Genomic DNA, 23,798 nt, shown 5'->3' on the forward strand with positions numbered 1-23,798 from the left:
AATGAACCTCCGTTTGCTGGTAGAGAAGATGAGGCAGATGCTGGGGGACCAGTGGGGAGGTGTGGAATGTGCAGGACCAGGGATGTCCTACCCTTCTCTTTCCTCTATGGAAGAAGGACTGACAGAGGCAGCCACCCCTCCTTTACCCAGGAGAGCTAGAGCCAGTGCACTTGGGAATGGGAGGAAGAGGTGCCTGGTCCCAAATATGGAGGGAGGGACAGTTATTTACAGGCGTGAGACTCTGGATGCACGCAAGAGTTTATACATATGTCCCCCAGATGAACTCAGGGAAGAGGTTCCCACTCCCAAATCCTTTCTGATAAGGACAGCTTCGGCCCATTCTCACCAGGAGATCGCGGTTGTCCCTCTTCTGTCTTGTGATTCACTTGTGATGGTAACATGAGCAAAGTTCCTGGCTCAGAGCAGCACCCTGACACTCTGCAGCAGTGCCATCTACATAACACACTCTTGAAGTCATCTGTTTGCTGGGACAATGTACCAGAACTTAAAAAAAAAAAAGAATCAATTTAATTTCTCTTTCTTCTCTTCCCCCTACCTGTTCTTTCTCAATTCCTTGGTCTGTGGATGCTCTGGGGGGGCTGTCTCTGGAGTGGGCTGGGAAAAGCCGAGCTGCGGACGGCTCCAGATGAGGCAGTTGGCAGGGAGTGACGTTCCGGATGGCTGTGTCACTCTGAAATATGAGTAAACGTTGTCAGACCAGCCGACTGTATGATCCGGGGCTCGGGGAGGGCTGATCTGCCCTTTCTTCCCTCCACCCACCTCTCCCTGCATGGGATCCCCTGTTTGCTCAGCATCACCCCGTTCTCTCCCTGTCTGGGTGACCTGGAAGCTTCGTCCTAGAGCTGGAGCTTTGGAGAAAGGGAAGGAAAATCCCCCATATCCTAATGGAGGCAGTGTTTTCCCTCGCTGTACAACAGCTTAATCCAAACCCTCATTTGAGCCAGTTATTGTGTGGCTTTAAAACCCCGTCCCTGGAAACTAGTCTCCCACCCCCTTCCCTCCCAGTCAATCCTGGTCGGTGGAGCTGAGCTCTGGGGTTTGGTGCTCGGCCACACACAGACACAGATCGATCGCGCTGGGGGGTGGGTTGATATTTTTGTGGCAATGGTTTTTACTGCTGGTTGTGGTGGTTGTTGGAAAGTCACGGGGGTTGGCGTGCGCTGTAACGGGCTTGTGCGTGTGGCAAGGGGAGAGAGGGTAACGCTATCACATCCTTCTGCTCATTATCCTCTTGCTAGTGGGGGGGCTGTGTCCCTCTCCCCATCCGAATCCGTGCAGAGCTGCCGGCTCTGCAGTGGGAGCTGGTTTTCCCTGCAGGTGAACTCCTCTGCGCTCAGACAAAGGGTTGGGGGTGCCAGTGCCTCCCTTTGTTCTCCTCCTGTCCTGGTGCACCCGCCTCTGATGGCAAAAAGCCCCTTGAAGCGCGCCTCTCAAATGGATGGAGCGGAATAAATGTGCTGTGAGGTCTCTGTCCCCCTCACAGACCCTTTGGGGATGGGGGTGGTGGTGCGCGCTCCCCCTTCCCTCGGGTATTGTGCTAGCCCCTTAGTGATGGGGGTGGCCGGATCCTGGAGAGAATTACTGCAGCTCTTCTGCCACAGCTGCACCAGGCTGAGGCCCGCGAGCCCTCTCTGGGTCAGAGGTGGTTTGGTTGTAGGGGATGGGGATGGGATCTGCCCCCTGAAAGGGAGTGGGAGCACATTTTCGGGTTATTTTTCTGCTTCTGCCTGCTGGCATCCTGCATGACAGGACATCCAGGCAGGGGACTGGAAGTAACTCCTTGTGTGTTCAGGCAAAGACCAGCCCGTGCCAAACGCATCTCCCAAGGGTGTGAGCCCAGCAGGTAGAACCACGGCCTGTCCTCCAGCCAAGGATTTTGTAGCATTTTACTTACAACAGGGCAGAAAAAGGTCAGTTTAATCTCTGCAACAACCTAAAATCTGGGTAGGGAAGTCAGAGTGTTACCCTAAAGTAGAGATAAGCAGAGGTGGGGGGACCTGCTAGGGAGTCGGGAAGTCTGTGGCAGCATGGGGAAGCAATCTTGGAGACTTGGGCTTTCTTTGCTGGTTGTGGTACCTTGCTGAACATGGACCCTGCTAGCTGCCCCCACCCAGGCGCTTCCTCCCCTGGTCCTCCCCAAAGCTGGCTCCCAGCTACTGCTATCATCTACGAATGCACATGGTACTAATCTCCATTTATCAAAGTGCTTTTGCAACAATCTGATAAACAATATGGAGGCAATGAGCAAAAGCTAAACCTTCTTCTATGTGTTAAAACTGCCCACTGGAGCCTTCCTCAGGAAATGTTCCTCCTTCCCAAAATGCAAGGCCCAGCTTTGCAGGGGAGAGAGAGAGGCAGGAGGCATCCGAAAAGACAACCTTCATGCACATGCTGCACCCAGTAACTGTAGACACAGACATTTGAGGAAAATGTTGTGCTTCCCAAAAGGTGGAGGCTGGGAAAGTCTGTCAGCTTGGGTGGAAGACGGAGGAAACCAGGGGAGTGGGAACCCATGGGGCAGCAATCCCAGGCACGTCCCACCCGTGGGGTGGTGATCCCAGGCGTCCTGAATCCCGGTCCTGGTGGCTGCTTTGCATCTGTGGAGCCCACCTCTTGTTCTGCCCGGCGGAGGGAGCAGGTGTTAACGTTTTGAAGGTTAAGCAGAAATCACGAGCTGGCCCCGAGGCACCGCTGTGCTAGCCGGTGGGTAAGGAGAAGCCACTGCAGAACTGAGCTAGCAGCCAGCTTTCTTTGTGGGTGCAAGCTTGCCAGCAGATGAGGAGCTGCTGTTGTTGGTCCTTCTGCTCTAGAAAATGGCAGTGCGGTCACGGCTAGAAATGGCTTCTCTGGTTGTACCCTGCAAGCTGGCACTGCCCCTTCCGCCCCCAATCCCTGTGCGGCACATCCCGTAACCTTTGTGCCTCCACCGCATCCTCTTTGAAAGAGGATAATGAAACTGAAAGGGGGAAGCAGAGAGCACTGGAGGCACCTTGGTCTGCCGGGCTTGGTAAAGCACTGCTGGTCTGCCGGAGACCTGAGGAGCTGTTTTTTTGAGTCAGGAGATGAAACGACAGGTGGGGAGAGGGCATGTGGCGAAAGCTGCCTCATTTGGGGATGGAAACTGAGCCTAAAATACGGCTTACAGAAATTGGCAGGACCAGAGTTGAGCAGAGCGGTTCCCCTGGCTCCCTGGGAGGATGGAGCCGAGCAGGGTCTGAGCTGTCGAGCTCTGATCACCAAGTCAAACCTGGAAGATAAATGATACTTCAGGGGCCTGAGATCAATAATGTCAAAGGCTGGCCCGTAATCGGGCGAGATTAAAAGCCAATGACAGGCTTCCTCCTAGGAGCAGAAGTCAGCATGTTGAAGGAGAGCATCAGGGCTTGCTCCTTTACAGTTATTCCCTGGTGGTGCCTGCATCCAAAACCCACCTTCCTTGGCTGCCCCCTGCAACATCAGCAATTCTCCCCCATAATCAACATCAACCAGATCCCGCAGGTCCCCTACAGCTAACCCCTCTTCACCGGTCCCCGTGCTGGTTCAGAGCGCTTCTTGCCCTTGGGAGAGTGACTGAGGTGAAGACAAAAGCAATGCAGCCCGGTGCTGGCCACCAGCAGCTTTTGCTGCTGGGGGATGAGCTGGGGCCACAGGAGGCAGAGGAGGGGAGGAGAGGCTGAAGCAGGAGGTCACATCGATTCCATGGGTACTGTGATGTGCTGTGTGTTGTAAAGATGCTCTGCTTTTGGGGAGCACACTGGGGAGAGGAGTTTGGGAAATGAGGGCTGCATATGACTCTTGACTTTGTCCTGAATTTGTTGGTTTTGCCTGTATTTATCAATTAACGGGTGACATGGGCATTTACCCACCCGTGGGCAGGAGACAGGTGGGGTGCACAGTTGTGCCCATTTTGGGGGTGCTGGCATTCAAGCTTGTCACAAGGGCGGCTTTTCTGCTGGGTGGGTGCTGGGCAGGGGGCTGTGCCCCTGCCCTCGGCTGGAGCGTTCTTCTCCTGGTCGGCAGCAGCCACTGTCCGGCTGAGGCGAAGATGGAATTGATTTATTTGCAGGAGCAAAGCAGGAGCAAATTAAAATAAATTTGAGTCCCTTTTTTCTGTGCATCCTTAAAGGGGCACATGCTACATCGCAGCTCTGTGGGGCAGGGCCACTTTGGGGCTCCTGTGAAGGGTGCTGGGAAATAGGATGTTGTCTCTATTTCCCGAGCACAAGGGCAGTTAAAGGAGAAGGGGCCGTGCCATCTCCTGCCGCTGCCCCTCATGTGTGAGCATGGGGAGCTGGCTTGCCGCTTGCCTTTGCCCGGGGCTCCTCTTCCCCTTCCTCCCCACTCCCCCACCCCTTCCCTGCCAGGAAGCCTGGCCTTTGTGTGAAGTGATGCCTCCTGACATCAGCCGGGCGTCTCGATTTCCTCCACAGCGGGGAGGGCCAGTGGGCGAGGAGAAGGGTGCCACACTCCCCAAGGGGTGACATACGGCGGCACTTGGGGAGAGGCTGCATGCCCGGCCAGGGTGCTTTGGGGAGGTGGTTGCCCCCAGCCCCACCAGTGTGGCGGTTCGGTGCAGCTTTGCTTGCTTGTGCTGCTCTGCCTGAAAGCATCGCGCTGGTGCGTTGCTTCTTGCTGCCTGTGACTCTGATTGCTTCAGTGGCATCTTTATTTGACCCCTCTAGGGATGCAGTGTTGGGGTCTATATAGCTGAAGCTTGGGCAGTGCTGACTGTGGGGTCTTGCTCTGGAGTCAGTGGCCCAGTGCCACGGAGCAGAAGCGGAGGGGCTTACAGCAAGGCAGGAGCAGGGCTGACATCTCTTGCGGCCCAGGGCTGCACCGGAACTCTGGGAGCATCTTGCTGTCCGTGCAGACATGTCGCTTCGGCAAGGGCAGGGTGCAGCTCGACTGCCAGGGGGTTTGCAGGGTGCAGGCTCTTGCCGCTCCTTGGAAAGGGGCTAACACAACACATGGGAATTGGCCAAGTGCCTGCCAACAAGAAGCCGTGGCTGGCGCCTTGCCAGGAGCTTGAAGGCCTCGCATCTCTTTAATTTGAGACATGTTTACTGGTGGATGGTGTTTTGCAGCTGGCTGGCTGGAAACTACAGGTCCCAGCATGCTTCCTTGTGTGTTGCCCAGCTGCTGAGCTCCAGCAGGAGTGTGGTACCATGGGGATCGTAGTCTCGGTGCTGGCTGCTGTGGGAGTTTTGCTGCCTTGGAGAAGGGCTCTGGTTCAGCATTGCTGGGAAGAGACAGGCTGTGAGACACAGGGCTGGTTTCTGCCTCCTGCCTTCTTATCTTCCCGCCACCCACTTGCTCAATGCAAGACCAGGTTGGCCTTTTTATGTCACCAGGCTGAGGAGGGGATCTGGTCCTATTCTTACTCGTTTGCAATGTAAATATTTTGGTCCCGAGTACGTTGCTGGGAGCTGGGTGTCACGTTGAGGAGCGTGATTCATTCATCTGTTGCTGCTCGGAGCACAATGAGGCAGCCTTGGGACCAGTCCCAAAGACTTCCTGTGATCGTGGCTGGTGGGGAATTTGGGACGTCACGTTTGACTAAGTCAGGGCCCTCTTCGTGCAGTTCCTGCAAGCCAGAAGTACTGTGCTGTGCCCAGCACGTTCAGGACTTGCTACCCCCAAAATGTGGTAGGTACAGGTGGCTTGCATTTCCAGAGGGAGGAAGAACGGAGAGAGAGGCTGAGCTCCAGCTCTTGCCTTCCCCAGCTGCTGGCATGTGGGAAAGGTTGCAGGGTGTAGGGCTTTGTGCCTGATCCCAGCCAGCCTAACAAATAAAGGTACAAAGCGACGCAGGTTCAAAACCTGTTGCACATCAAGTCTCGGAGGAGGCCCCAGCAGAGTTTCCCCGGTGGGGCCAGCACCACACAAGCGTCCCTGTGTGTTTTAGAGGGACATGGGACAAACCGAGGCAGGGTGCTCAGCGAATGGGTGCCTCTCCATCCCTTGCTTCCACCACCAATGCTCTGCTGCCAGAAGGGACCTTTGCACCCCCAGTTTGGTCACCAGCACAGCAGGGGAGGCACCGCTGCACCGTCCACCCCAGGGCTGGCTCCTACTCTGTCCCACCGTGCGTCACTTCGTCCTCCCCATGCCGCTGAGAGCCAGGTGCGGGCTGTGCAGCGCCCGGATTCATTCTGGCATCCTTCGTTAGACGGTGTTTGTTCGTGCTGCATTTTTCTTTTTGCTGGCTTGTTTGGACACGCACTGGTACATTCACAGTACTCAGGCAGTAACGTGAGTCTCTTTCCCATTAGGAAAGGGGCCAGGATTTGGGGGGGGCCAGGAGGGCGGCTTAAGCAGTAGTTTCTGAGATATTTCCTTCTGCCGCCACACCCTGCGTGAAAGAGCAATATCTGCGGCTTCAGCTGCTATCGCAAGGCTCCGAACGTCTCTCTTTTAATATAGATTGGTATCATTTTGCATTTTAAAGTAAAAACACGCTGCAAGCTGCAGACAGCTGTCGGTTGGCAGCTTTGTTTGAACATCTGGTATTGCTGGGCTGCTGTTCAGCACGATCTAACTATGGGATTCATAAAGATTATAATCCGGGCTTTCAGATTCTCAACAGCCGCCTTGTGAAAAAAATGGGCAAGAGAGAAAACCCAGCAGGGAGGCGGCTGAGAGGTCCTCGGTGTTCAGCAGGTTGTGGTTGTGGTAGGTCCCTTCTTGGGTGCAGAGGGGTGGATGGGCTTGCTCTATGTCACCCTGGCTGCCCACAGGTGCTGATGGGCTGCTTCCAGCCTGCAAAACACCAGGCGTTGGGGAGCTGTAGAAGTGCAAAGTCCTCTTCCCCACCCCCCCCCGCCGCCCCGCTTCTCTTTATTTTTTCCAGCTCGTGTGCCGAATCCGGTTGAGTCTCATACTCCTCTGGGTGGTGTCTGGCACTGGTGAGCTGAAGCAGCAGATTCTGCTGTGACTTTCGGTAGATGTTTGTAACAGTTGTCTGCAGCAGCAGGACTTGGTTTCTTTTTCTTTAAAGTAAGTGATGGAGGAACCAAGGCTCAGAGTAAACATCTCAGCACATCAAAACCTTGTTTCCAAGAGAAGTTGTGTCCCCTTTTCTTGAAACAACCGAAAGGTTGAGATAGCCACCCCTGTAAGCCCCATCCATCCATCTGCAAGTCAGGCACTTTCCTTGGCACCTTTGAGAATTAAGTGGCCTCTAAGCCCCTAACGGGTTTTATAAATCTTGTTAGTTGATCTGCATTTTTGCAAAGCTCTTTGAGTCCAGCCTATTGGTGCATAAGTCACCTTGACTTTCCACAAGGCTTTGACTCCCAACTCACTTTCAGGCTCCATTTGTCAGTTGGAGGTGCACAAAAAACATCCCCCCCCTTATCTTTATTAGAAGAAAAAGAAAGCTGCCTGGAGAAATCTAGCTGCACTCTAGTTGGTGCAAGCCAGTAATAGAGGTGCATATAAACCTGTTCTGCCCTTGTTTGTGTTGATTTAACTTACCAGTACAAATTAAAATAGCCTTGAGCGGTTGGAAGTTTAACTAGATCAGTTGGGAGGAAAAAAAAATAAAATCGTGGCCTTTAAATCAAAGCAGGGTTTTCTTTCTAGTGCTGCCTGAGCCTGGAGAGGGGCTTTGTGCTGCCTGTGCAGCCAGACCCCTCATCTCTGGGTCACCAAATGAGATGCTGACGGGGCACGTGGCTGCAGATCATTGCCTTTCCACTTATCAGTGGTCTCATGGCTGGGACCCGTGGGTGCACACAGGTATCGCTGCAGCTGCTCTGCTCCTCGGTGGTATCTTGAGTTCCCCCCAAAACTTGCTTGTGCATCCAGATCTTCAGGCTGGGCTCCCTCCAGAGCAGGAATTGGAAATTAAGGGGCTAGAAAGCCAAAGGGGCTGTTGTTCAGAGCTCAGGTCTTCCCATGGCAGGGCTGAGCCGTAGCGGGTGCAGAGCGGAGGTCTTTGGGCTGCGGAGAGGCAGCTCAGCCTGCAATGGAAGGAAGGGTGGAAGAGGCTGGCTGTGTTTCACCCCTGCAGGGAGAAAGCTCTGAGATCACACAGGCCAGCTGGATCTTGAATCCAAGATGTTTATTTGGAAGAGGGAGTGAGGGTTTCTCAATTTTGCAGGGGCTGCAGATGGGGGTAGGTTTGCTGCCAAGTGATGGGAGTGGGTCTTTGCAGAATAGCTGCTTTTGAAGGCGAGACATCCCGACAGCCACAGTTTGGGGATGACCGTCCAGGACCCTGAGAGTGCAGCACATTGGGAAGATCTTGGGATTCAACAAAGCTAGACGAGGCTGGGACAACAGCAGATCAGGGCAGGATCAGGGGTGCTGACAAAGCCTGTTTACTTTTTTGTGGGGCTTATGGAAGGAGCGACCCACAGATGATATGTCAGAGCAATAGGGCTTGTGTGAGGAGCAGGATTTTATGATTCGACTGAGTTTCAGTGCTGAACAACCTCCCATTTCTGCCCAGACTGCCACCACTGGAGCTGACAGTGTGCATCTGAGAGGTAGTTTGGGGAGATGATCCAGCCAAAAAGAGACTGCTGGTTTTTTACTGGCTTAATTTTTCATCTGGATCCATGGTTGGGAAGGGGCAGATGTATGAAAACAGAGACAGGAGAGGGAGAAAAGGTGGTTAGGCCCCCCGTAACATACATGTAAATTGATTGAAATGTTCCAAAAGCCACAAGCACAGAGCGCATCGAAGGTGGAAAGGGCAGGGCTTCTTACATGATCACTTAGGCTTCAAAAAACTGTGAAGCCTGGTGTATCCCAGTCAGGGTAGCTGCAGGCCCCAGATTTTACTTTCTGGTGTGGTAGGAAGAAAGTGCAAAGCGACGTTGGTCGCTGGGGCCAGATGTGCTCAAGGTGTTGGTGTCAGTTTGAGGTCCCAAGTGGCTGGAAATGGTTGCTCAAGGCACTTGGGTCTGGGTGTCTGAAACTTTCTGGGATGTCGCAAACCCCTGCACTTCCCTGGAGTGCCCTGGCGCTGGTGTTCCAGAGCCAGTTGCTCAAAGGGCATTTGGTGCTGGGTCGTGGTCTGCAGCTGGAGCCCCCGTGTCAGAGATGGCTGAGTGTCAGGGTGAATTTTGGCACTGCTTTATAAGCAGCCCCAAATCAGGACATTCGCCCCCTAAAACCAAAAGAGGTGGGGGAAAAAGAGCTCCTCCCTCACATCCCTGATGGCAGAGAAGATGCAGACCTTGTCCTTCGTAAACACAGAGCCGAGCCCTGTGACTCCTCCTGGCTCTCCTTGCTCCCAGGCGAAGGCGGCCTGGACTGTCCTCTCTCCCAAAAGCTGGTCTGGGAGAGCTGCTGGCCAGCATCCGCGCCCAGGCCTGGGTGGGGATCTCCTCTCCCTCCCTTCCCAGCAGAGAGAAAAAAGATTTCTTGAGCTCCTCGCTGCCCTGAGGGCCTGGTCGTGCCTGCAGCCGCAGCCCCGGCAGCTCTCAGAGCTGGTTTCTCTGTCTTGCTCCTGCACCGCCCAAAAGCATCTGCTGTCCCCGCACCGCTAACACACAGTGCGGGAGCACATTTTCCCCAGCCAGATGCCGTGTCTCCTGGCAGATCTGGGGCAGGAGATGGCTGTGCTGGCCAAAGGCACGGGCATCACCGAGGCTCATCTTTGTCCTGTGGAGCCAGCGGCATCAGTCGGGACTCGCCTGGCTGCACACTCAGCATGCAAACCAGCTCATCTGTCCCCATATTCATCTTCCTGGTGTGTTTCCAGCTTCTTTCTTCCTCTCCTCCCCATGCTGTGAGTGAGCCTTGAGCCCAAGGTTTGGCAGAGGCATTTCACCCCAGTTTCACTGCCTCTTTCTGTGCTTTGCCTGGGGACAGCTTGTCTGACGCTGGCCCATGATCAGCACGGCCTCGCTCCTACCCTCCAACATGCTGCAAAAGTGACTTCAGTGTTCAGGGCACCTCTGTTTTGGGGGGCACATCGCCCATACTGGGCACCCCGTATCAGGAAGGCTCCTGCCTCCAGGACTTGCGGGGCTGCTGGCACAGAGGGGATGCTTCTGCAGCCGCCAGCCTCATCTCCCTGCTCTTTAATCTCCCTTATACCCCTTTTCCCCTTGAAGCAGCTCTTTGTCCCTACTCAGAGGACACTGACAGCAGTGGCAGCTGGGCTATGGCTTGAAGTTGGGGTGCAAAAACCACGGGTAGAGCCCTAGCCTCCTTCCCCCATTTGTGTGAGAGGCACAGCTGCAAGTAACTCCCATGGCAGTGGGAAGCAGGGGGACACACAGAGGCCCAGGGAGGCAAATTAACATCCTCAAGGTCCTTCTGAAGGTTGCTTTCCGATGGAGAATAGGTCCCCGTTTCCTGGCCTCCAGAAATGCCGCTGCTGGCCCCGTGCAATACAATGCCTAGTATTTTCCCCTTTCTAACGAGTTCTTCCTTTCTGCTGGGTGTAAACAAGGGGAAGACCTGTCCCGGGCTGCGGGCACCGGCACAGCCCCGCAGCGGTCCAGGGTCTGCTGGTACAAGGCCATCCGGGGCAGCGTGATCTGCTGTCCCTGCTGTCCCGGGGTGCCGCAGGGACAAGGGCCAGTCTGAATACTGCTGAGCAGCCGTGAGTCGTGGCTCAGGGGGAGCATCCAGCTGCGGTGCGCCAGCCACGCTGTAGGGATGCCCTCCGGTGGGGTGGGTGCTGGAGGTGGGACACGAGGCTTTGCCTCTGGGGTAGCTGATGGAGATGTGACATGGGGCTTAGCCTCATGGTTTTTCCTCCCTGGCATGCAAGGGAAGGCCTGGAGACCAGGCAGCATCTCACAAGGAGATGGGGACAGGCAGGAGGCATCTCCACCCACCCCAGCGTGAGAACAGGGCGGAGAGCCGCTCTTGCGAGAGGCACCCTGCATCCTGTTCCCCCAAGCTGGCGCTGAATATTTGGCCTCCAGCCCTTTTCTGTGAAGTGCCAGCTCTCCCGGTGCTCAGGGGTCCCTTGATGCTAGCAAGGGGGTCTCTTTCATGCCCATGTACTACGTGGCTGCTGCTCCCATCCCTTCCTAGCAAGGGCAGCTATTAATATTCCAGAGGCTCTTCCCCTCCCCTCTTCCTTCCCCTGCTGGGGATAAACCAGCCTGATCTCTGTGCAGGGAGCACCGTGAGAAAAGCCAAACCCCAGAGCAGCGTGTGTGTGCTCTGGGCTGGCCGGGGGAGGCAAGGCCTCCTGCTCTGGCCGGAGACCTCCCCTCCTGCCTGGTGCTTACTGTAAATGTGTGCAAGATGAAACCCCAACTAGAAAACATTTCCTTCCTGTCCCTGTAAGCATATCAGCCTCCTGTGAGTGCTGTGGGGGCTGTAGGGAGTTTGAAAGAGCTGCTTTTGCCTGGGTCTGGTCAGCAGGAGACCACAGTGGGGTGGGAAGGATGCTCCAGGGGGCACTGGGCTGTGGGGACTGGTCCCCTCAGACTGCAGCAGTGCAGGATCTCGTGGTTTGAGATCCTGGTTTTGGAGGGCACTGGGGTGCTGTGCCCCAGAGCCACACGGTGTCAAGGTGCTGGTGTGCTGTTAGGTGAGGGGATGCTTTCAGGAGGGATGAGAATAGCTCCTCATGTGAGTTTTTCTCAGAAAGCTGGCCAGCTGACAGCAGAGCAGGGCTGGGGAGTGGGAAGCCTGCGAGTGGGAGGCGAAAGGTTGTGCTTGCCTCCTTGGTCCAGGGCTTTCGGTGCATTAAAATTCAGTCGCTGTGACTTCAGGCCCGTCTCCAGCAACATGCCGGGACATGGGTCTCAATGGGGGCCCTTGATCCCAGTCCCTGGGCTGAGCTGCAGGTGTCTGGAGCCATTCCCGCAACAGGCATCTGCCCTTCATGGCTTCCTTGCTCCGGTTCCACCTTCCTCCTCCTCCTCGTCCTTCCTCCCCCTCATGCTCCGAGCTGCTCCCTCCGTTCTGGCTTTCCGGTGGCTGCAAACAATGTCCTTATTCACTCAGTGACTGGGATTTGGCGGCGAGGGGAAGGCCTGGGCGCAGAGGAGAAGGAAGGAGGGAGGCAGAGAAGCGAGCGCGCCTGTACTGGGCCAGCCGTCCAGCTGTGGTTAAAGGCACTCTGTGGGGCAGTCTGGCTCTTTGCTTCACCCCCAGTTTCCTACAGGAACAAGGGCTGTGTACTTTTGTGATTTGTCCACCTGCCCTCTTGTAGTACCCTCCAAACCCACGGCCAGTTTCAGACCAGTTTATTGGGAATTAGCGTCCCGCAGGTTGGTGTGCGCGGTTGTGGTTGCTCTTGCTGAGGGAATGGCCCTGAAGGATGCACAGCTCTTACTAGACATCAGAGAAGCTGGATGGGCTTTGTTTATCGTATGAACACAGTAAGGCTTTTCACTGCTCCAACTCTTGTTTAAAACCAGAGCTGCTTGGCAGGTCGTGGGACACCTCTCTGGCTTTGGTGAAGCTGCCAGGCTCCTTCCTGAGCCCGTGGGCGGGCAGGGGCAGGTGAGCGCTCGAGCCCCTGGGGAAGGGGTGCTGCCAGCTCTCCACTGCTGGCTCTCCCTGGGAGGCATGCAAGGACCCTGGCCATCCTTGGAGCAGGTGAAACCTTGGGGCATGTCGTGGGATTTTGCTGCCCCAGTGCCATCCCCAGGGCCATGGGCTGCCCGGGGCTGGGCTCCAGGCAGGGCAGGGGCATAATTCACTCTTATCGTGGGCTCAGCAGCGACCGCAGACTTAGACCTGTCCTTTGGGAGAGGACAGTGGTGAGACCAGCCTAAGACAAGTCATGGAGACATCTTGCCTGCAGATTTCTCCCTGCCTGGGAGGTCTTGGGTGGGTGTGAGCTCCTTCCCACATCTCAGTGCCCCCCTTTGCAGTGGGGGGGTTGCCCAGCCGACTGAGCTGGACCCATGTGTATAACACAGCCGACGCTTGTGGTGCTGCAGCCGTATGATGACTCTCGGATGAGGAGCCCAGATGCCCTGTATCGTCAGAGCTGTTAAACTCTTTATTACCATCTTTCTGTCTTGCAGCTGCAGGCATTTAATCTTGCAGAAGTTCTGCTCTGTCAGGGCAGCCCTGGCCCCCAACAGACGTCCCCCCCATCACCTGTCTCGGGGGGGGTGGACATGTCCCACACTGGAGCAGCCGCTGGGAGTTGAGCCCAGTACAGAGCTAGAGCTGCCTGCATACTGGTTTGGGGGGATGGACTGGGAGGTGCAGCGTACACAGGGCAAGGGTGGTTTCCCCTGTGGTGGTTTCCTCCCAGCCAAGCACTGGGCTGATAGTGATGGTCAGCAAGCCTTTCCCCAGCACAATTTAATGATGACCAGCTGCGTGCATTCTCCCTGGAATGAGACTTTGCAGCGCTTGCTTTGCTTCCCACAGAGATGGTCCTCCAAGTAGCATTTCCCTTCCAGTGTGTGACCTCAGTACCCCAAACCCACCCGACTTGCCATGATTGCTCCCCATGATTCACCCTGTTCTGCCGGTGGTGGGGCTCCTGATGGGCGAGCAAAGGATAACCTCCACTTGTTTCTCCTTCCACCTTCAGTGGTCCTGCTCCTGCGCACAGTTGATGCCCATGGCGTGTTTGCAGAGCCCCCCTAACGTCTTCTTAGGGTTCAGCCTTCCCCCCCCCTTTCTTCTTTCCATGAAGAGGGGGGAAATTACTTGCAACTCCAGCAGAATAAACTGATGTCCAGCAACTAGCCCCATCTCACTGGGGCCTGTGGGGTTGGGGTGGACCAGCCACTTTTACACTGGCCACAGATTAACTTATTAATTAATTAGAAGAGTTCACTCTCAGCTGGTATTGGAATACAGAGCATTTTTGGCGGCCGTTTCGCAAACTGGCGGCGTGTCTCAAAAAAGACAAACTGGGATCACAGAGTTGCTTGGAGCCCGGGAAGGGCGCCTGTACGGAGGGAGCTGCAGTTCTCCCAGCATCAAGGTCATGCATGAAATATGAGAAATTACCCTGAGAAATTCTGATCCTGAAGGAGGACGAGGAGGAGTTCATGACTTAAGAAATACCAGATTTGGGAGGGGATGGAAGGGGAAGGGATATATTTTCCTTCTCAAAATACCTAAGGAATTCAGCCCGTGCTGCAGAGACAATGAGATTTCGCCCCTTGGTGCCAGAAGGGGTAGTTCATACCCATGTGTCTTGTTAAGGTTTCAGTTGCCGTGGGTGAAAAGCCCTCCCATGCCGCTGCAATCCCAGGCACGTACAGTTTTTAAATCGCCCTAAAATCAAGAGAGTGGCTCAAATGTGAGATTTAAAGAAAACACTGCATGTCCTCTATCCTCTCTGATTTCTGTGGCTTTAGGTTAGATCTTGGTCACATTTTCCAGCTGTGAGTGGCTATTAAATTAACTTGTATATATAAAAAGTTATTTTTTATGTATTTATGTATATATTTGTGATTTCACATAATTGTATGATTCCAGGAGCAGAGCACCCTGAGGTTTGTTACAAAACACAAAGGTTGGCAGCTCTGCCACAGCAGCTGCAGGGCAGCGGGAAGGGGACGATGGTACGTGCATGTCCAGGGCTGTTCGGTCCATCCCTCGGGGGTTCCTCACACTGGTGGGGCTGGCAGGGTGGCCTCTGCCTGCCTGGTGTCTGCCAGTGATGGGAAACCCTGCTTTCCCCCACGAGAGCATCCCGGCAGCATCGGGGGGAAGAGCAGGGGTTGCCTCGGGGTGGCTCCACATTGGACGCCTGATGCGTACGCTGGGGCAGGGTGGTATTTGGCCTCTGCGCCCAGTGAACTGTGGGCCTTGGATCCCGTCCCACGTTTTTCCCCAGCCCTGCCCCAGCTGGTGGCCAGGGGAGGCGGGCCGGGGACCTAGCTGCTCCCGGGGGCCCTGCCAGACTCTGCCATCCTCCTGGTGGGCTGGTACAGTGTGGGTCTGGCTGCTCGTGGTGGAGGCAGTGGGTCTCTGCTGGCAGGGAGGGAGGCGTAGGGAAGTGCTTGGTGTGAAGGGTTGCTGTGTCTCTTGGCTCTCCAGCTTGGAGAGCGAGAAACTCAGCCGGCGCTGCAAGATCTGCCCCGGCTCCCAGGCTCGATCAGCCTCCTGCAAGCAATGATGCGGGAAGGCATCTCCTTCCCTGGAGTAGGCAGCTTTCCCATCAGTCGACTGTGATTTCAGTGGGGAAATTCCAGCCTGCAGATGCTGGAGCAGGATCCAGAGCCGGGTGTGCTGTGCTGTGCGCCAGGCCCACGCAGAGGGATGTTGCAAACTGTGTTTTCAGCCAGCAGTGCTTGGGAGCAGGTCGTGTTGACATGCACCTGCCTGCGCTGCTGCCGGAGCAGGTTGCTGCCCGCTGCCTCTCTGCCCAGCTGCATGGGGCTGCTGCCCGCCTGCCCCACAGCTCTGCCCGCTGCTGGACCCAACACCCCAGCTGAGCCCCTAGAAAAGCCACCAGCAGCCCTGCGCCCTGGTCTGGCTGCTGGCACAGGACCTGGGATGCGGTTCCTGCCTGCGCCGTCTCCGAGCAAGTGGTGTTGCACCCACTGTCCGGAGCTCAGTTCCCACCGTGTTTAACCCACGAGTGGGTTGCAGCCTCCTGGTGCCACAGCAGCGCAAGTAACGAGCCTTTTACGATGAAAAAAGGAGATTTTTTTTAATATATGCATCAAATCTTTCTCTGTGTGGACGCTCCCACCTATTCAGCGGGTCTTAAAAACAGCAGCAGCGATGCCCTTAGATGCTTGCAGGCCCTTGTGTTTCTGTCTGCACGTGCCAGCAAACGTCCCCCTGTGCCTAGGGGTCTGTGTCGCTGTTGCTGCCCCTTGGGCCCTGTTTCAGTGGATGTGCTGTCTGTGTGTCTGCATGTGCATGGGTGGGTGCACACATGTGGGCACTGGGCACCCATGTGGCATGCAACTGCAAGTGGGAAGCCGGATTTTTTTAGCTCCTTGTTATTATTAGTGGTAGGAGCCCAGCGGCAGTGAGGCTGGAGGTGCCCAAAACCTTAAGAAAAACAACAGGAGGGAGGAGGCTTCGCATTCCTGCTCCCGAATTGAGTCGGAGGTGACAGCCTTTCCCTGCAATGCAATTAATCCCAGCAGCGCCTCTGCCACCCTCCCCCTCCCGCCTCGTCCAGGAATTAATTACTTGATTATAAATCCCCAAGCGGCGGTTTATAATAGCAATAATCCCCTCGAAATTCATCCTCACTGCCGGTTTCTTCCCATCTCGACCCCATCGTCGAGAGTCTCTAACACCGCATCTCTGTGCTGGGCAAAGCCCTTCTCTTTGCCCCACCAGTATGGTGGCTTTTCCCTGGGATAACCGGGGACAGGGGGATATTTGGAAGTGGTTTTGAGGGGTGTTTTGGGAAGCCCTGCAGGCTTGGGAATAAGGTTTTGTCCCAGTTATTAGACTGATGGCCCAGGCCCAGCCCCAAGGAGTGGGGGCCAGGGCCTGGTAGCGTGGTGGGGGGAGGCCCCATTCCTCCTCTCTCTGTCCCTCCCGATTACACTGACGCTGGCTCTGGGGCTTGTCACAGAGGCGGGGAAGGGAGAAAGGATTTGGTGTGGTGTACGGGGGCACGAGGGGGGTGGCAATGTCTCACAGGAGCCTGCCAGCGGTGGGTGATGGGCCTCGAAATGGTGCTGCCATAGTGGGAGATCAGCCTCTCCATGTCTACCCTGGAGTCCCCAGGGCTTGGCTCTGACCAAAACTCAGTGACTGGGCTGCAAAAAGTTACCTGAGGGGCTGCCCCCATCCAGGGGACCCAAATCAAGTTCCCCAGCCAGTAAGGCAGTCCAGTACACATGGCCCCTCTGTGTGGCCATTGAAATCACGAGGTTTCTACCTCCACCAGCCGTGTGTGGGCTTTCAGCTCGGCAATGGCATCCCACTGGGAAAAAGCACTGTCCCTCCCGAACTGCGTGGGCAGAGCTGGTGTGGGCGGTACCGAAGCTGCCCGGCGTGTGTGGCCGCTGGGTTCTGATGACTGCTCCTCTCTCCCATCTCTGCAGAAGATGCTGATGAAGCAGCAAGACCGCCTGGAGGAGCGGGAGCAAGACATCGAAGAGCAGCTCTACAAGCTGGAATCAGACAAGCGGCTGGTCGAGGTAACTGGTGCTTCACCCTCCTGTGGCCAGCCCCTAGGACTGTCACCCCATGGCACGATGGGGACAGGCTCCTGCATCGTAGGGGCCAGGTGGGCAGGGAGGAGGGAGGACGTGCAGGGGAGGAGTGGCCAGACAGACCTGCTGTCTCCATTCCAGTCTTGGCAGTCATCCTTTTGGGGGACAAAAATGTGTTTGGGGCTGCCCTGCAGCGTTGTGGGTCCTGGGGTGAGTTGGAAGGCGAGAAACAAGGCTGTCCTTAAATATGGCCCACCCTGCCCCCAGCTCAGCACAGCCTTACCGGGCCACCCACTTCATCCTGAGTAGGAGGGGAGGCTCTGGAGGTGGGAGATCCCCAAATAAACTGCTGAAATACCCAGGAGGTGGAAGAGATGCAAGCGAGTGTTTTGCTGGGACACAAGTAAAACAAGTTCAGCTTGTGGTTCTTAAAGGCCCTTGGCCTCCCAGAGCTTGGAGGAAAGGGCTCTGGAGCATGACATGTCCCCAGCCTGGGGTGGGGATGGATGGGGATGAGGACAGGAATGAGGACGAGAATTGAGACAGGAATGGGTATGAAGACGGGGATGGGCAGAGTTTTTCAAGGGAGCACACCTGCCTTGGTGGTGCGGTAGGTTGTTGCTTGGCATTAGCCCTCTAGAGGCGATCCCCACCTAGACACCCCAGGAGGTGGGTCCAGGGGATCTGCTGGATCAACTAAACCTCCACTGTCCCTGTTGGGTCTGTGGCCCATAGGAATCCCATGTGGCAGCTGACGGCAGGGTTTGGTCTGTGTGGATGTTGCAGGAGAGCAGAGCTGTGGTACAGCTTTCAGGTTGCACCTACCCCTGCTGGGGAAAGGACCCAGATGTCCTGGGACATCATGGTGGAGGTTAGAGGGCACAGAGGGCCTGACCCTGCTCCTCTCCCCCAGGAGAAGGTGAGCCAGCTGAAGGATGAGGTGCGCCTGCAGTATGAGAAGATGCACCAGATCTTGGACGAGGACTTGCGGAAGACCATGGAGATCCTGGACAAGGCCCAGGCCAAGTTCTGCAATGAGAATGCGGCTCAGGTTCTCCACCTCAATGAGCGCATGCAGGAGGCCAAGAAGCTCCTCAGCTCTGTCCAGGTCATGTTTGACAAAACCGAGGACATCAACTTTATGAAGGTAAGGCAAGCTGCCTGTGCCAGGGGTGGGATGGGGGCTGCGGGGAGGTCTGGTTGTGTGGGGAGCGTCGGGGAGGCATGGGGCATAGCAAGGAGCAGGCTGGGGACACTGACAGCTGAGCCAGAGGGCTCAGCAGTGGGAGAAGTCAAGGAGTGGGGCACGCTCAGCACCAGCCTTGAATGAGGAGGTGCCACAGCTGGAGATGGGGCTGGGCAGCCTGTGCTGGGGGGAGAGGGGGCTTAGCACCCCTGGGCAGCCTGTTCCCTCCTGGGGGGCCACAGAAGGTGATACCAAAAGGGGAGGTGGCCACCAGGGCAGAGACTGGCTTTACTGATCAAAGCTTCTCCTTCCCCTCCTAGAACACCAAGTCTGTGAAAATCTTAATGGACAGGTAAGCGCAGCAGGGCAAGCGTGTTCGGGGGGAAGGGGAGCCATCACAGGGACAGCAGCAGCATGATGTCCGGAGGAGGAGCAGGGCCAGGGATGGTACAGGGCCTGGGAGAGGCATGCTCTGTGCCTCGGTTTTCCTCTCTGTCTGGGAGGATGAAAAAATCCCCTCCGGCAGCCATTAAATCAAGTTCTCCCCTTGGACTAGGGGAAATGTAGTGGTGTGCTTGTGGAAGAGCAGAGCTGGGACCCAGCACCCCAGCTAGGGTGGGACCAGCTGGGTTGGGGTGCAGGGCTCAGTCCAGCTCTGCTGGGGCAGAGGCAGGGCAGGGGGTTAAAGCCAGCGCTAGCAGAGCTGAGGCGAGCTGGGGTGGCCATGCAGGGTGATGCAGGGGCTGCGGGCAGTGCACCCTGGCATGGGACGTTCACAGCAAAGCTGGACGGGGAAGGTCCTGCCCATCAGAGAGAGGCAGCTCCCTGCTGCCCTCCACACTGCTGCCCTAGGGAAGGGGTTTGGCCCTGGGAGGGTGTGGGGGAAGGATCTGTCTGACCCTCACCTGAGTGTACCTTGTCCCTCACGCCTCTCCTCTCTGCCCGTGGTCCCCAACAGAACCCAGAACTGTACAGGTGGCAGCCTGCCCCCACCCAAAATCGGCCACCTCAACTCCAAGCTCTTCCTGAACGAGATCGCCAAGAAGGAGAAGCAGCTCAGGAAGTTGCTGGAAGGTGGGTGAAGCCTGAGGGGTGCGGGTGGCAGGGCATGGGACCTTGCTACCTCCTGTGTCCATAGCTGGGTGCCCTGCAGATCCCAGTACAAGAGGGTGGGGAGAGCTGTCGGGGTGCAGGGACCCCTGGGAGCCCCTCTGCAGTCAGCAGGGGCATGGAGACACCATGATGCCAGCTCCTGACTACCCCCCCAGGACATTTCCCTTGGCTTGGCTTGTGAAACGGCTGTGTTTTGGGGTGACACAGTGCGGGGGCTGGCTATCAGCAGGAAAAGGTAGTGGAAGGATGAGGGTCAGTGAGCAGGGAGGGGTAGCCAGGGGCTGGCGTGGTTCTGCAGCCCCCAGCTCATGTCTGGGAGCAGACCACGTCCCATATCCTCTCTCCTTGAGGGATTTGGGTTTGTCACCCAGGCTGTCCTGCTCTGATCCTGTTAGAGACCATGGTCACGAGCTGCGCACGGGTCAGCCTGTGCACATGTTTGTAGAGCAGTGCTTGGGGCTGCTCTGAGCCTGCCAGCAAGGTCCCAGAATGGAACGTGCAAATTCACCCGTGTACAGCTGTGTGCCCAGTTTGCTGCTGGTGGGGTGGGCTGGAGAACCCTCTGCTCGCGTGAGGCTGGAGCACAGGTCTCGGGGCTTCGCTGCAGGTTCAGACCAGCGGCCAGAGCACCCTGGAGCTATGCCATGCCATGCTTGACGCAGTCCCCCTCTCCCGTTTCCCTCCACAGGTCCTCTGAGCACCCCCGTCCCCTTTCTGCAGAGCATCCCCATGTACCCCTGCACCGTCAGCAACTCCGGCGCGGAGAAGCGCAAGCACTCCACCGCCTTCCCCGAGGGCAGCTTCCTCGAGCCATCGTCCGGGACTGTGGCGAGCCAGTACATGAGCCAGGGCGCTTCGGCTGGCGAGGGGCAGTCCGCACAAGCCATGGTGCCTTGTAGCTCCACGCAGCACATAGTTGGACTTCCCAGCGGCCCGCAGCCGGTGCACTCGGGCTCCGTCTTCAACCCATCTCACTACCCCAACACCACGTCATCTCAGCAGTCCGTGCTCTCCCAGTACGGCGGGCGCAAAATCCTCGTCTGCTCCGTGGATAACTGTTACTGTTCCTCCGTGTCCAACCACAGCGGGCACCAGCCCTACCCGCGGTCGGGGCACTTCCCCTGGACGGTCTCCTCGCAGGAGTACTCCCACCCGCTGCCGCCCGCCCCCGCCGTCCCCCAGTCGCTCCCGGGACTTGCCGTGAGGGAATGGATTGACGCATCCCAGCAGCACGGGCGGCAGGATTTCTATAGGGTCTACGGCCAACCATCGGCGAAACACTACGTCACCAGTTAACCGTCACACTCTCCGGAGAGTCCCGCTTGATGACGCGTTCGGAGAGAAAAGTCTGGTTTGGTTTGGCTTTTCTTTTTTTTTTTTTTTCCTTTTAAATCAAACCCAATTTTTTCCCCGCCTCGTGCCCCTCCAGGATTTTGGGGAGGGTTGTTCTCTCATCTCTCTCTCTCTTTTTTTAAAAAATCCTTTTTAAAATGAAATAATTTTTTTTTCCTTTTAATTCCTTTTTTTAATTTAATTTTGGAAAGTCCTTCCTGCCCCTCGCTGGGAAAAGACGAGGGAGAAATTACCGAGAAGAAATTGATGGGGATTTCAGTCAGGCGTCTGGGTCTGTGCGTTGCGCTCTTCTTCGCTCCTCTCTGCCTTTGGAAAACTTCAGAAGGGACAATGGCACCTTCTCTCTTTCCATTTCTCCGAGTTCATTTTTCCTGGTTTGGTTCAGTTTTTCCCCTTTCCCCACCCCTCTCTTTTCCTTTTTAAAAAGAAAAAAAGAAAAAAATCTATCATTGATTCAGTATGAAACGATACTTGTAGATTTTGGGTTTGTTACTTTTTTTTTAAAGGCTGATTTTTTTTTTTGTGTTACGAGGCCACTTCTCATGCATATTGGCATTTTTTTTCCTTCTTTCAGAGATTTGTAAATACACAATGGCAGGAAATTTAATGCACAAAAAAAGGGAAAAGAAACTTTAAAAAAAAAAAAACACGAATAAATAAATAAAAAAAAAATCTGTTCTAGTTTTCAGGAGGGGAAGTGTGGCTGAAATGCACCCCCCTCCTGCGTATCGCTGATGCAACTTCCTGTAACAAGCACTTTGTATAAAAAAAAAAGTGGACTTCCTGCTATAAGGCACAGGTATTTATTCTGTAACCGATTTTAGAACACACACACACAAAAAAAATATTCAAATAAATGTGATCACTTAGTGCAAACGCCTCGCTCTGCTGCAGCTCTTCCCCTGGGAACGCCAGCTCTGGCGGGAGGCTCCCACCTGCTTTCGGAAGTAACCGCTCCCCGGGTCCCGCGGGTGCCCAGCCGATGACGGGGATTTTTCCAGAGGGGCTCTTTTGGAGGGAGCAGCTGGGGGATGGGGTGGTGGTGGGTCCTGGGCGGGGATGGGGTCCCCACCGGCACCCATCCCACGTCCCAGCCCCACGGGGAGAGATGCCGGAGCCGTGGCTCTCTGCCGGCTCCCTCCCAGCCGGTGAGGATGTGAGTCAGGCGCGGAGCCGGCCGGGCCGCATCCTGCCCGCAGCCTCCAGAACAATCCCCATTGTGGGATGGGGTCGGGGACAGGGATGAGGACGGCGGCTTTCCTGCCTCCGCCGGCATCCACCGTGCCGGCCGTGCTGCAGCCCCGGCACCCGGCGCTCAACTCTTCGTCCTCACCTAAAGCCCTGCTGCCCCGTGGGCTCCGTGGGTGCTGGCAGCACCCTGGGCTGGTTCGGGGACCCGCTGTGCTCAGCCGAGACTGGGAAGGGTGAGGAGGAAACCTTCAGCTGGGGCGTGTTGGGGGGGCCGTGGGCTGGCCTGGCTGTGGCTGTGCAGGGGCGAGCTCTTCGTCTGGGAAAACAGGGCTGACTTTATAAAGCAGAGCAGCGTCTTAGAGGCATTAGGGTTTTTCCATTACTGTCTTCGGGCTTGGCTTCCTTTATTTTTTTCCTGGTTGCAAAACGTCCCTGGTTTCGTTCCGGTTTGGATTCCCCCCCGTGCTGCTTCGGTGGGAAACGGGAAGGGGAGAGAGTCTCAGTGAGCTGAAACCAGGGGAGCAGCGGGTCCGAGGGAGGGGGACCCTCGCACCCGGCTCCCCCTGATCCACCCCAAGGGAGGCAGCAGCAGCAAATCCCTTGCCAACGAGGCCCCCTTTCCAGGCCGAGCTGGGGCAGGGAGGGAAAGCCAGCAGCCCCTGCGTGCTCCCGGCCACCCTCCGGGTCGGTGCCACCCCGTGCGCAGGGTGCAGAGGCCAGCGGCTGGGCCCCGCTGCCCTGCCGGGCTCTTCCCAGCCCCGTCCTGCTCAGACCCTTCAGGAAACACCCAATCCATTGGGATATTTGGGGGTTCGCTTCTCCGTCACAACCAAAGCGCCCTGGGGCGGCAGGAGGGAGCGGGATGCTCCCAGCCTCCACTGTGGGGACCCCGGTATGCCTCCCCCCCCAGTGTCCATGTGGCCGGCTGCTGGTGACGGGGACAGAAGCAGGGGTGAGGTTTGCCCTCCCAGCTGTCCTTATCATCATCATCATCCTCTTCCTCCTTGGCACAGCTGCCTCCTCCCGCGAGAACGGGCAGCTGCCGGCCCAGGGCAGGCATTAAAGCACCTGTTACCTATAGACGGGGGGACACAGGCATAGCTCCCACCCTGCAGGGTGACCCCAAGGGTCTGGGACATGTCCCCACCACGGGCCACCCTCACCCTGCACCTTACCTGGGGGGAGCTGCCCCAAAACAGTGGGTGCCCCTTGCAGAGCCCTGGTGCCATGGCCCCTCCGGCCCCCCCCAGCCAAGAAGAGGACCCCGGCATCCCGGCTCCCTGCGGCACCGTGCCGTCAAACCCCACGTGTTGCTGGTGGTGGGGAGGGAGGCGATGGCCCCCCCGGGGTCACCCCACCGAGCGGCAGGAGGGACGCGTGCCCTTGGCCCCGTTGGGTTAACAGTGTCCCGGGCTGCCGGGAGGGAAGTGCGGATCGGATCGGGTGCTCAGCGGGGTTTTATTGATGGATGGTTCTGTCCAGGGGGTGGGAAAAGCAGGGGGAGCAGAGGCACATCCATAAACAGCTCGAGTTGTGAATGGAAAGAGACGGATTAGGAGCCGGGTGAAAACATGTCACACGGCGGAAAGAAAAATGAGCAGCTGGGCCAGACCAAATTGGTGTCTGATGAAGGACATGGGGCCTAGTGGAAAAAGGATCCCAGGGCCGGTGGTGCTGCTCGGGGGAGGCTGATGGGGAACAGCTGGAGCCGGACACGCACATCTGGCAGAGAAGGGTGAGGGGAGAGGCGGCACCGGTAACCACTGCGCCTCCGGCCACCGCGCTCGGGTCGCAGGGCTGCGGCTCGTCCCCTGGATCCGTGCCTCGAGAGGGGCTGATGCTTCATCTTCAGGTCGATGCTGGGGAGGGGGCAGCGGCACCGTGGCCCATCCCTCGGCAGG

At 56.7% G+C, this 23,798-nt stretch overlaps 1 protein-coding gene across 1 annotated transcript in view; it reads left to right on the forward strand.

Moving 5' to 3' along the window:
• TRIM8 (tripartite motif containing 8) overlaps window positions 1-21,585 on the forward strand; it is a 30,604-nt gene extending 9,019 nt beyond the window's left edge. The window contains exons 3-7 of the mRNA XM_075026276.1: window positions 16,944-17,039; window positions 17,968-18,201; window positions 18,561-18,592; window positions 19,199-19,314; window positions 20,042-21,585. Coding sequence (XP_074882377.1) covers window positions 16,944-17,039; window positions 17,968-18,201; window positions 18,561-18,592; window positions 19,199-19,314; window positions 20,042-20,649 — 1,086 coding nt within the window. The 3' untranslated portion in view covers window positions 20,650-21,585. The remainder of the gene's footprint in view (window positions 1-16,943; window positions 17,040-17,967; window positions 18,202-18,560; window positions 18,593-19,198; window positions 19,315-20,041) is intronic.
• The last annotated feature ends 2,213 nt before the right edge of the window (window positions 21,586-23,798 follow it).

The sequence above is a fragment of the Buteo buteo genome, chromosome 4, assembly GCF_964188355.1.
Source record: "Buteo buteo chromosome 4, bButBut1.hap1.1, whole genome shotgun sequence".
NCBI lineage: Eukaryota > Metazoa > Chordata > Aves > Accipitriformes > Accipitridae > Buteo > Buteo buteo.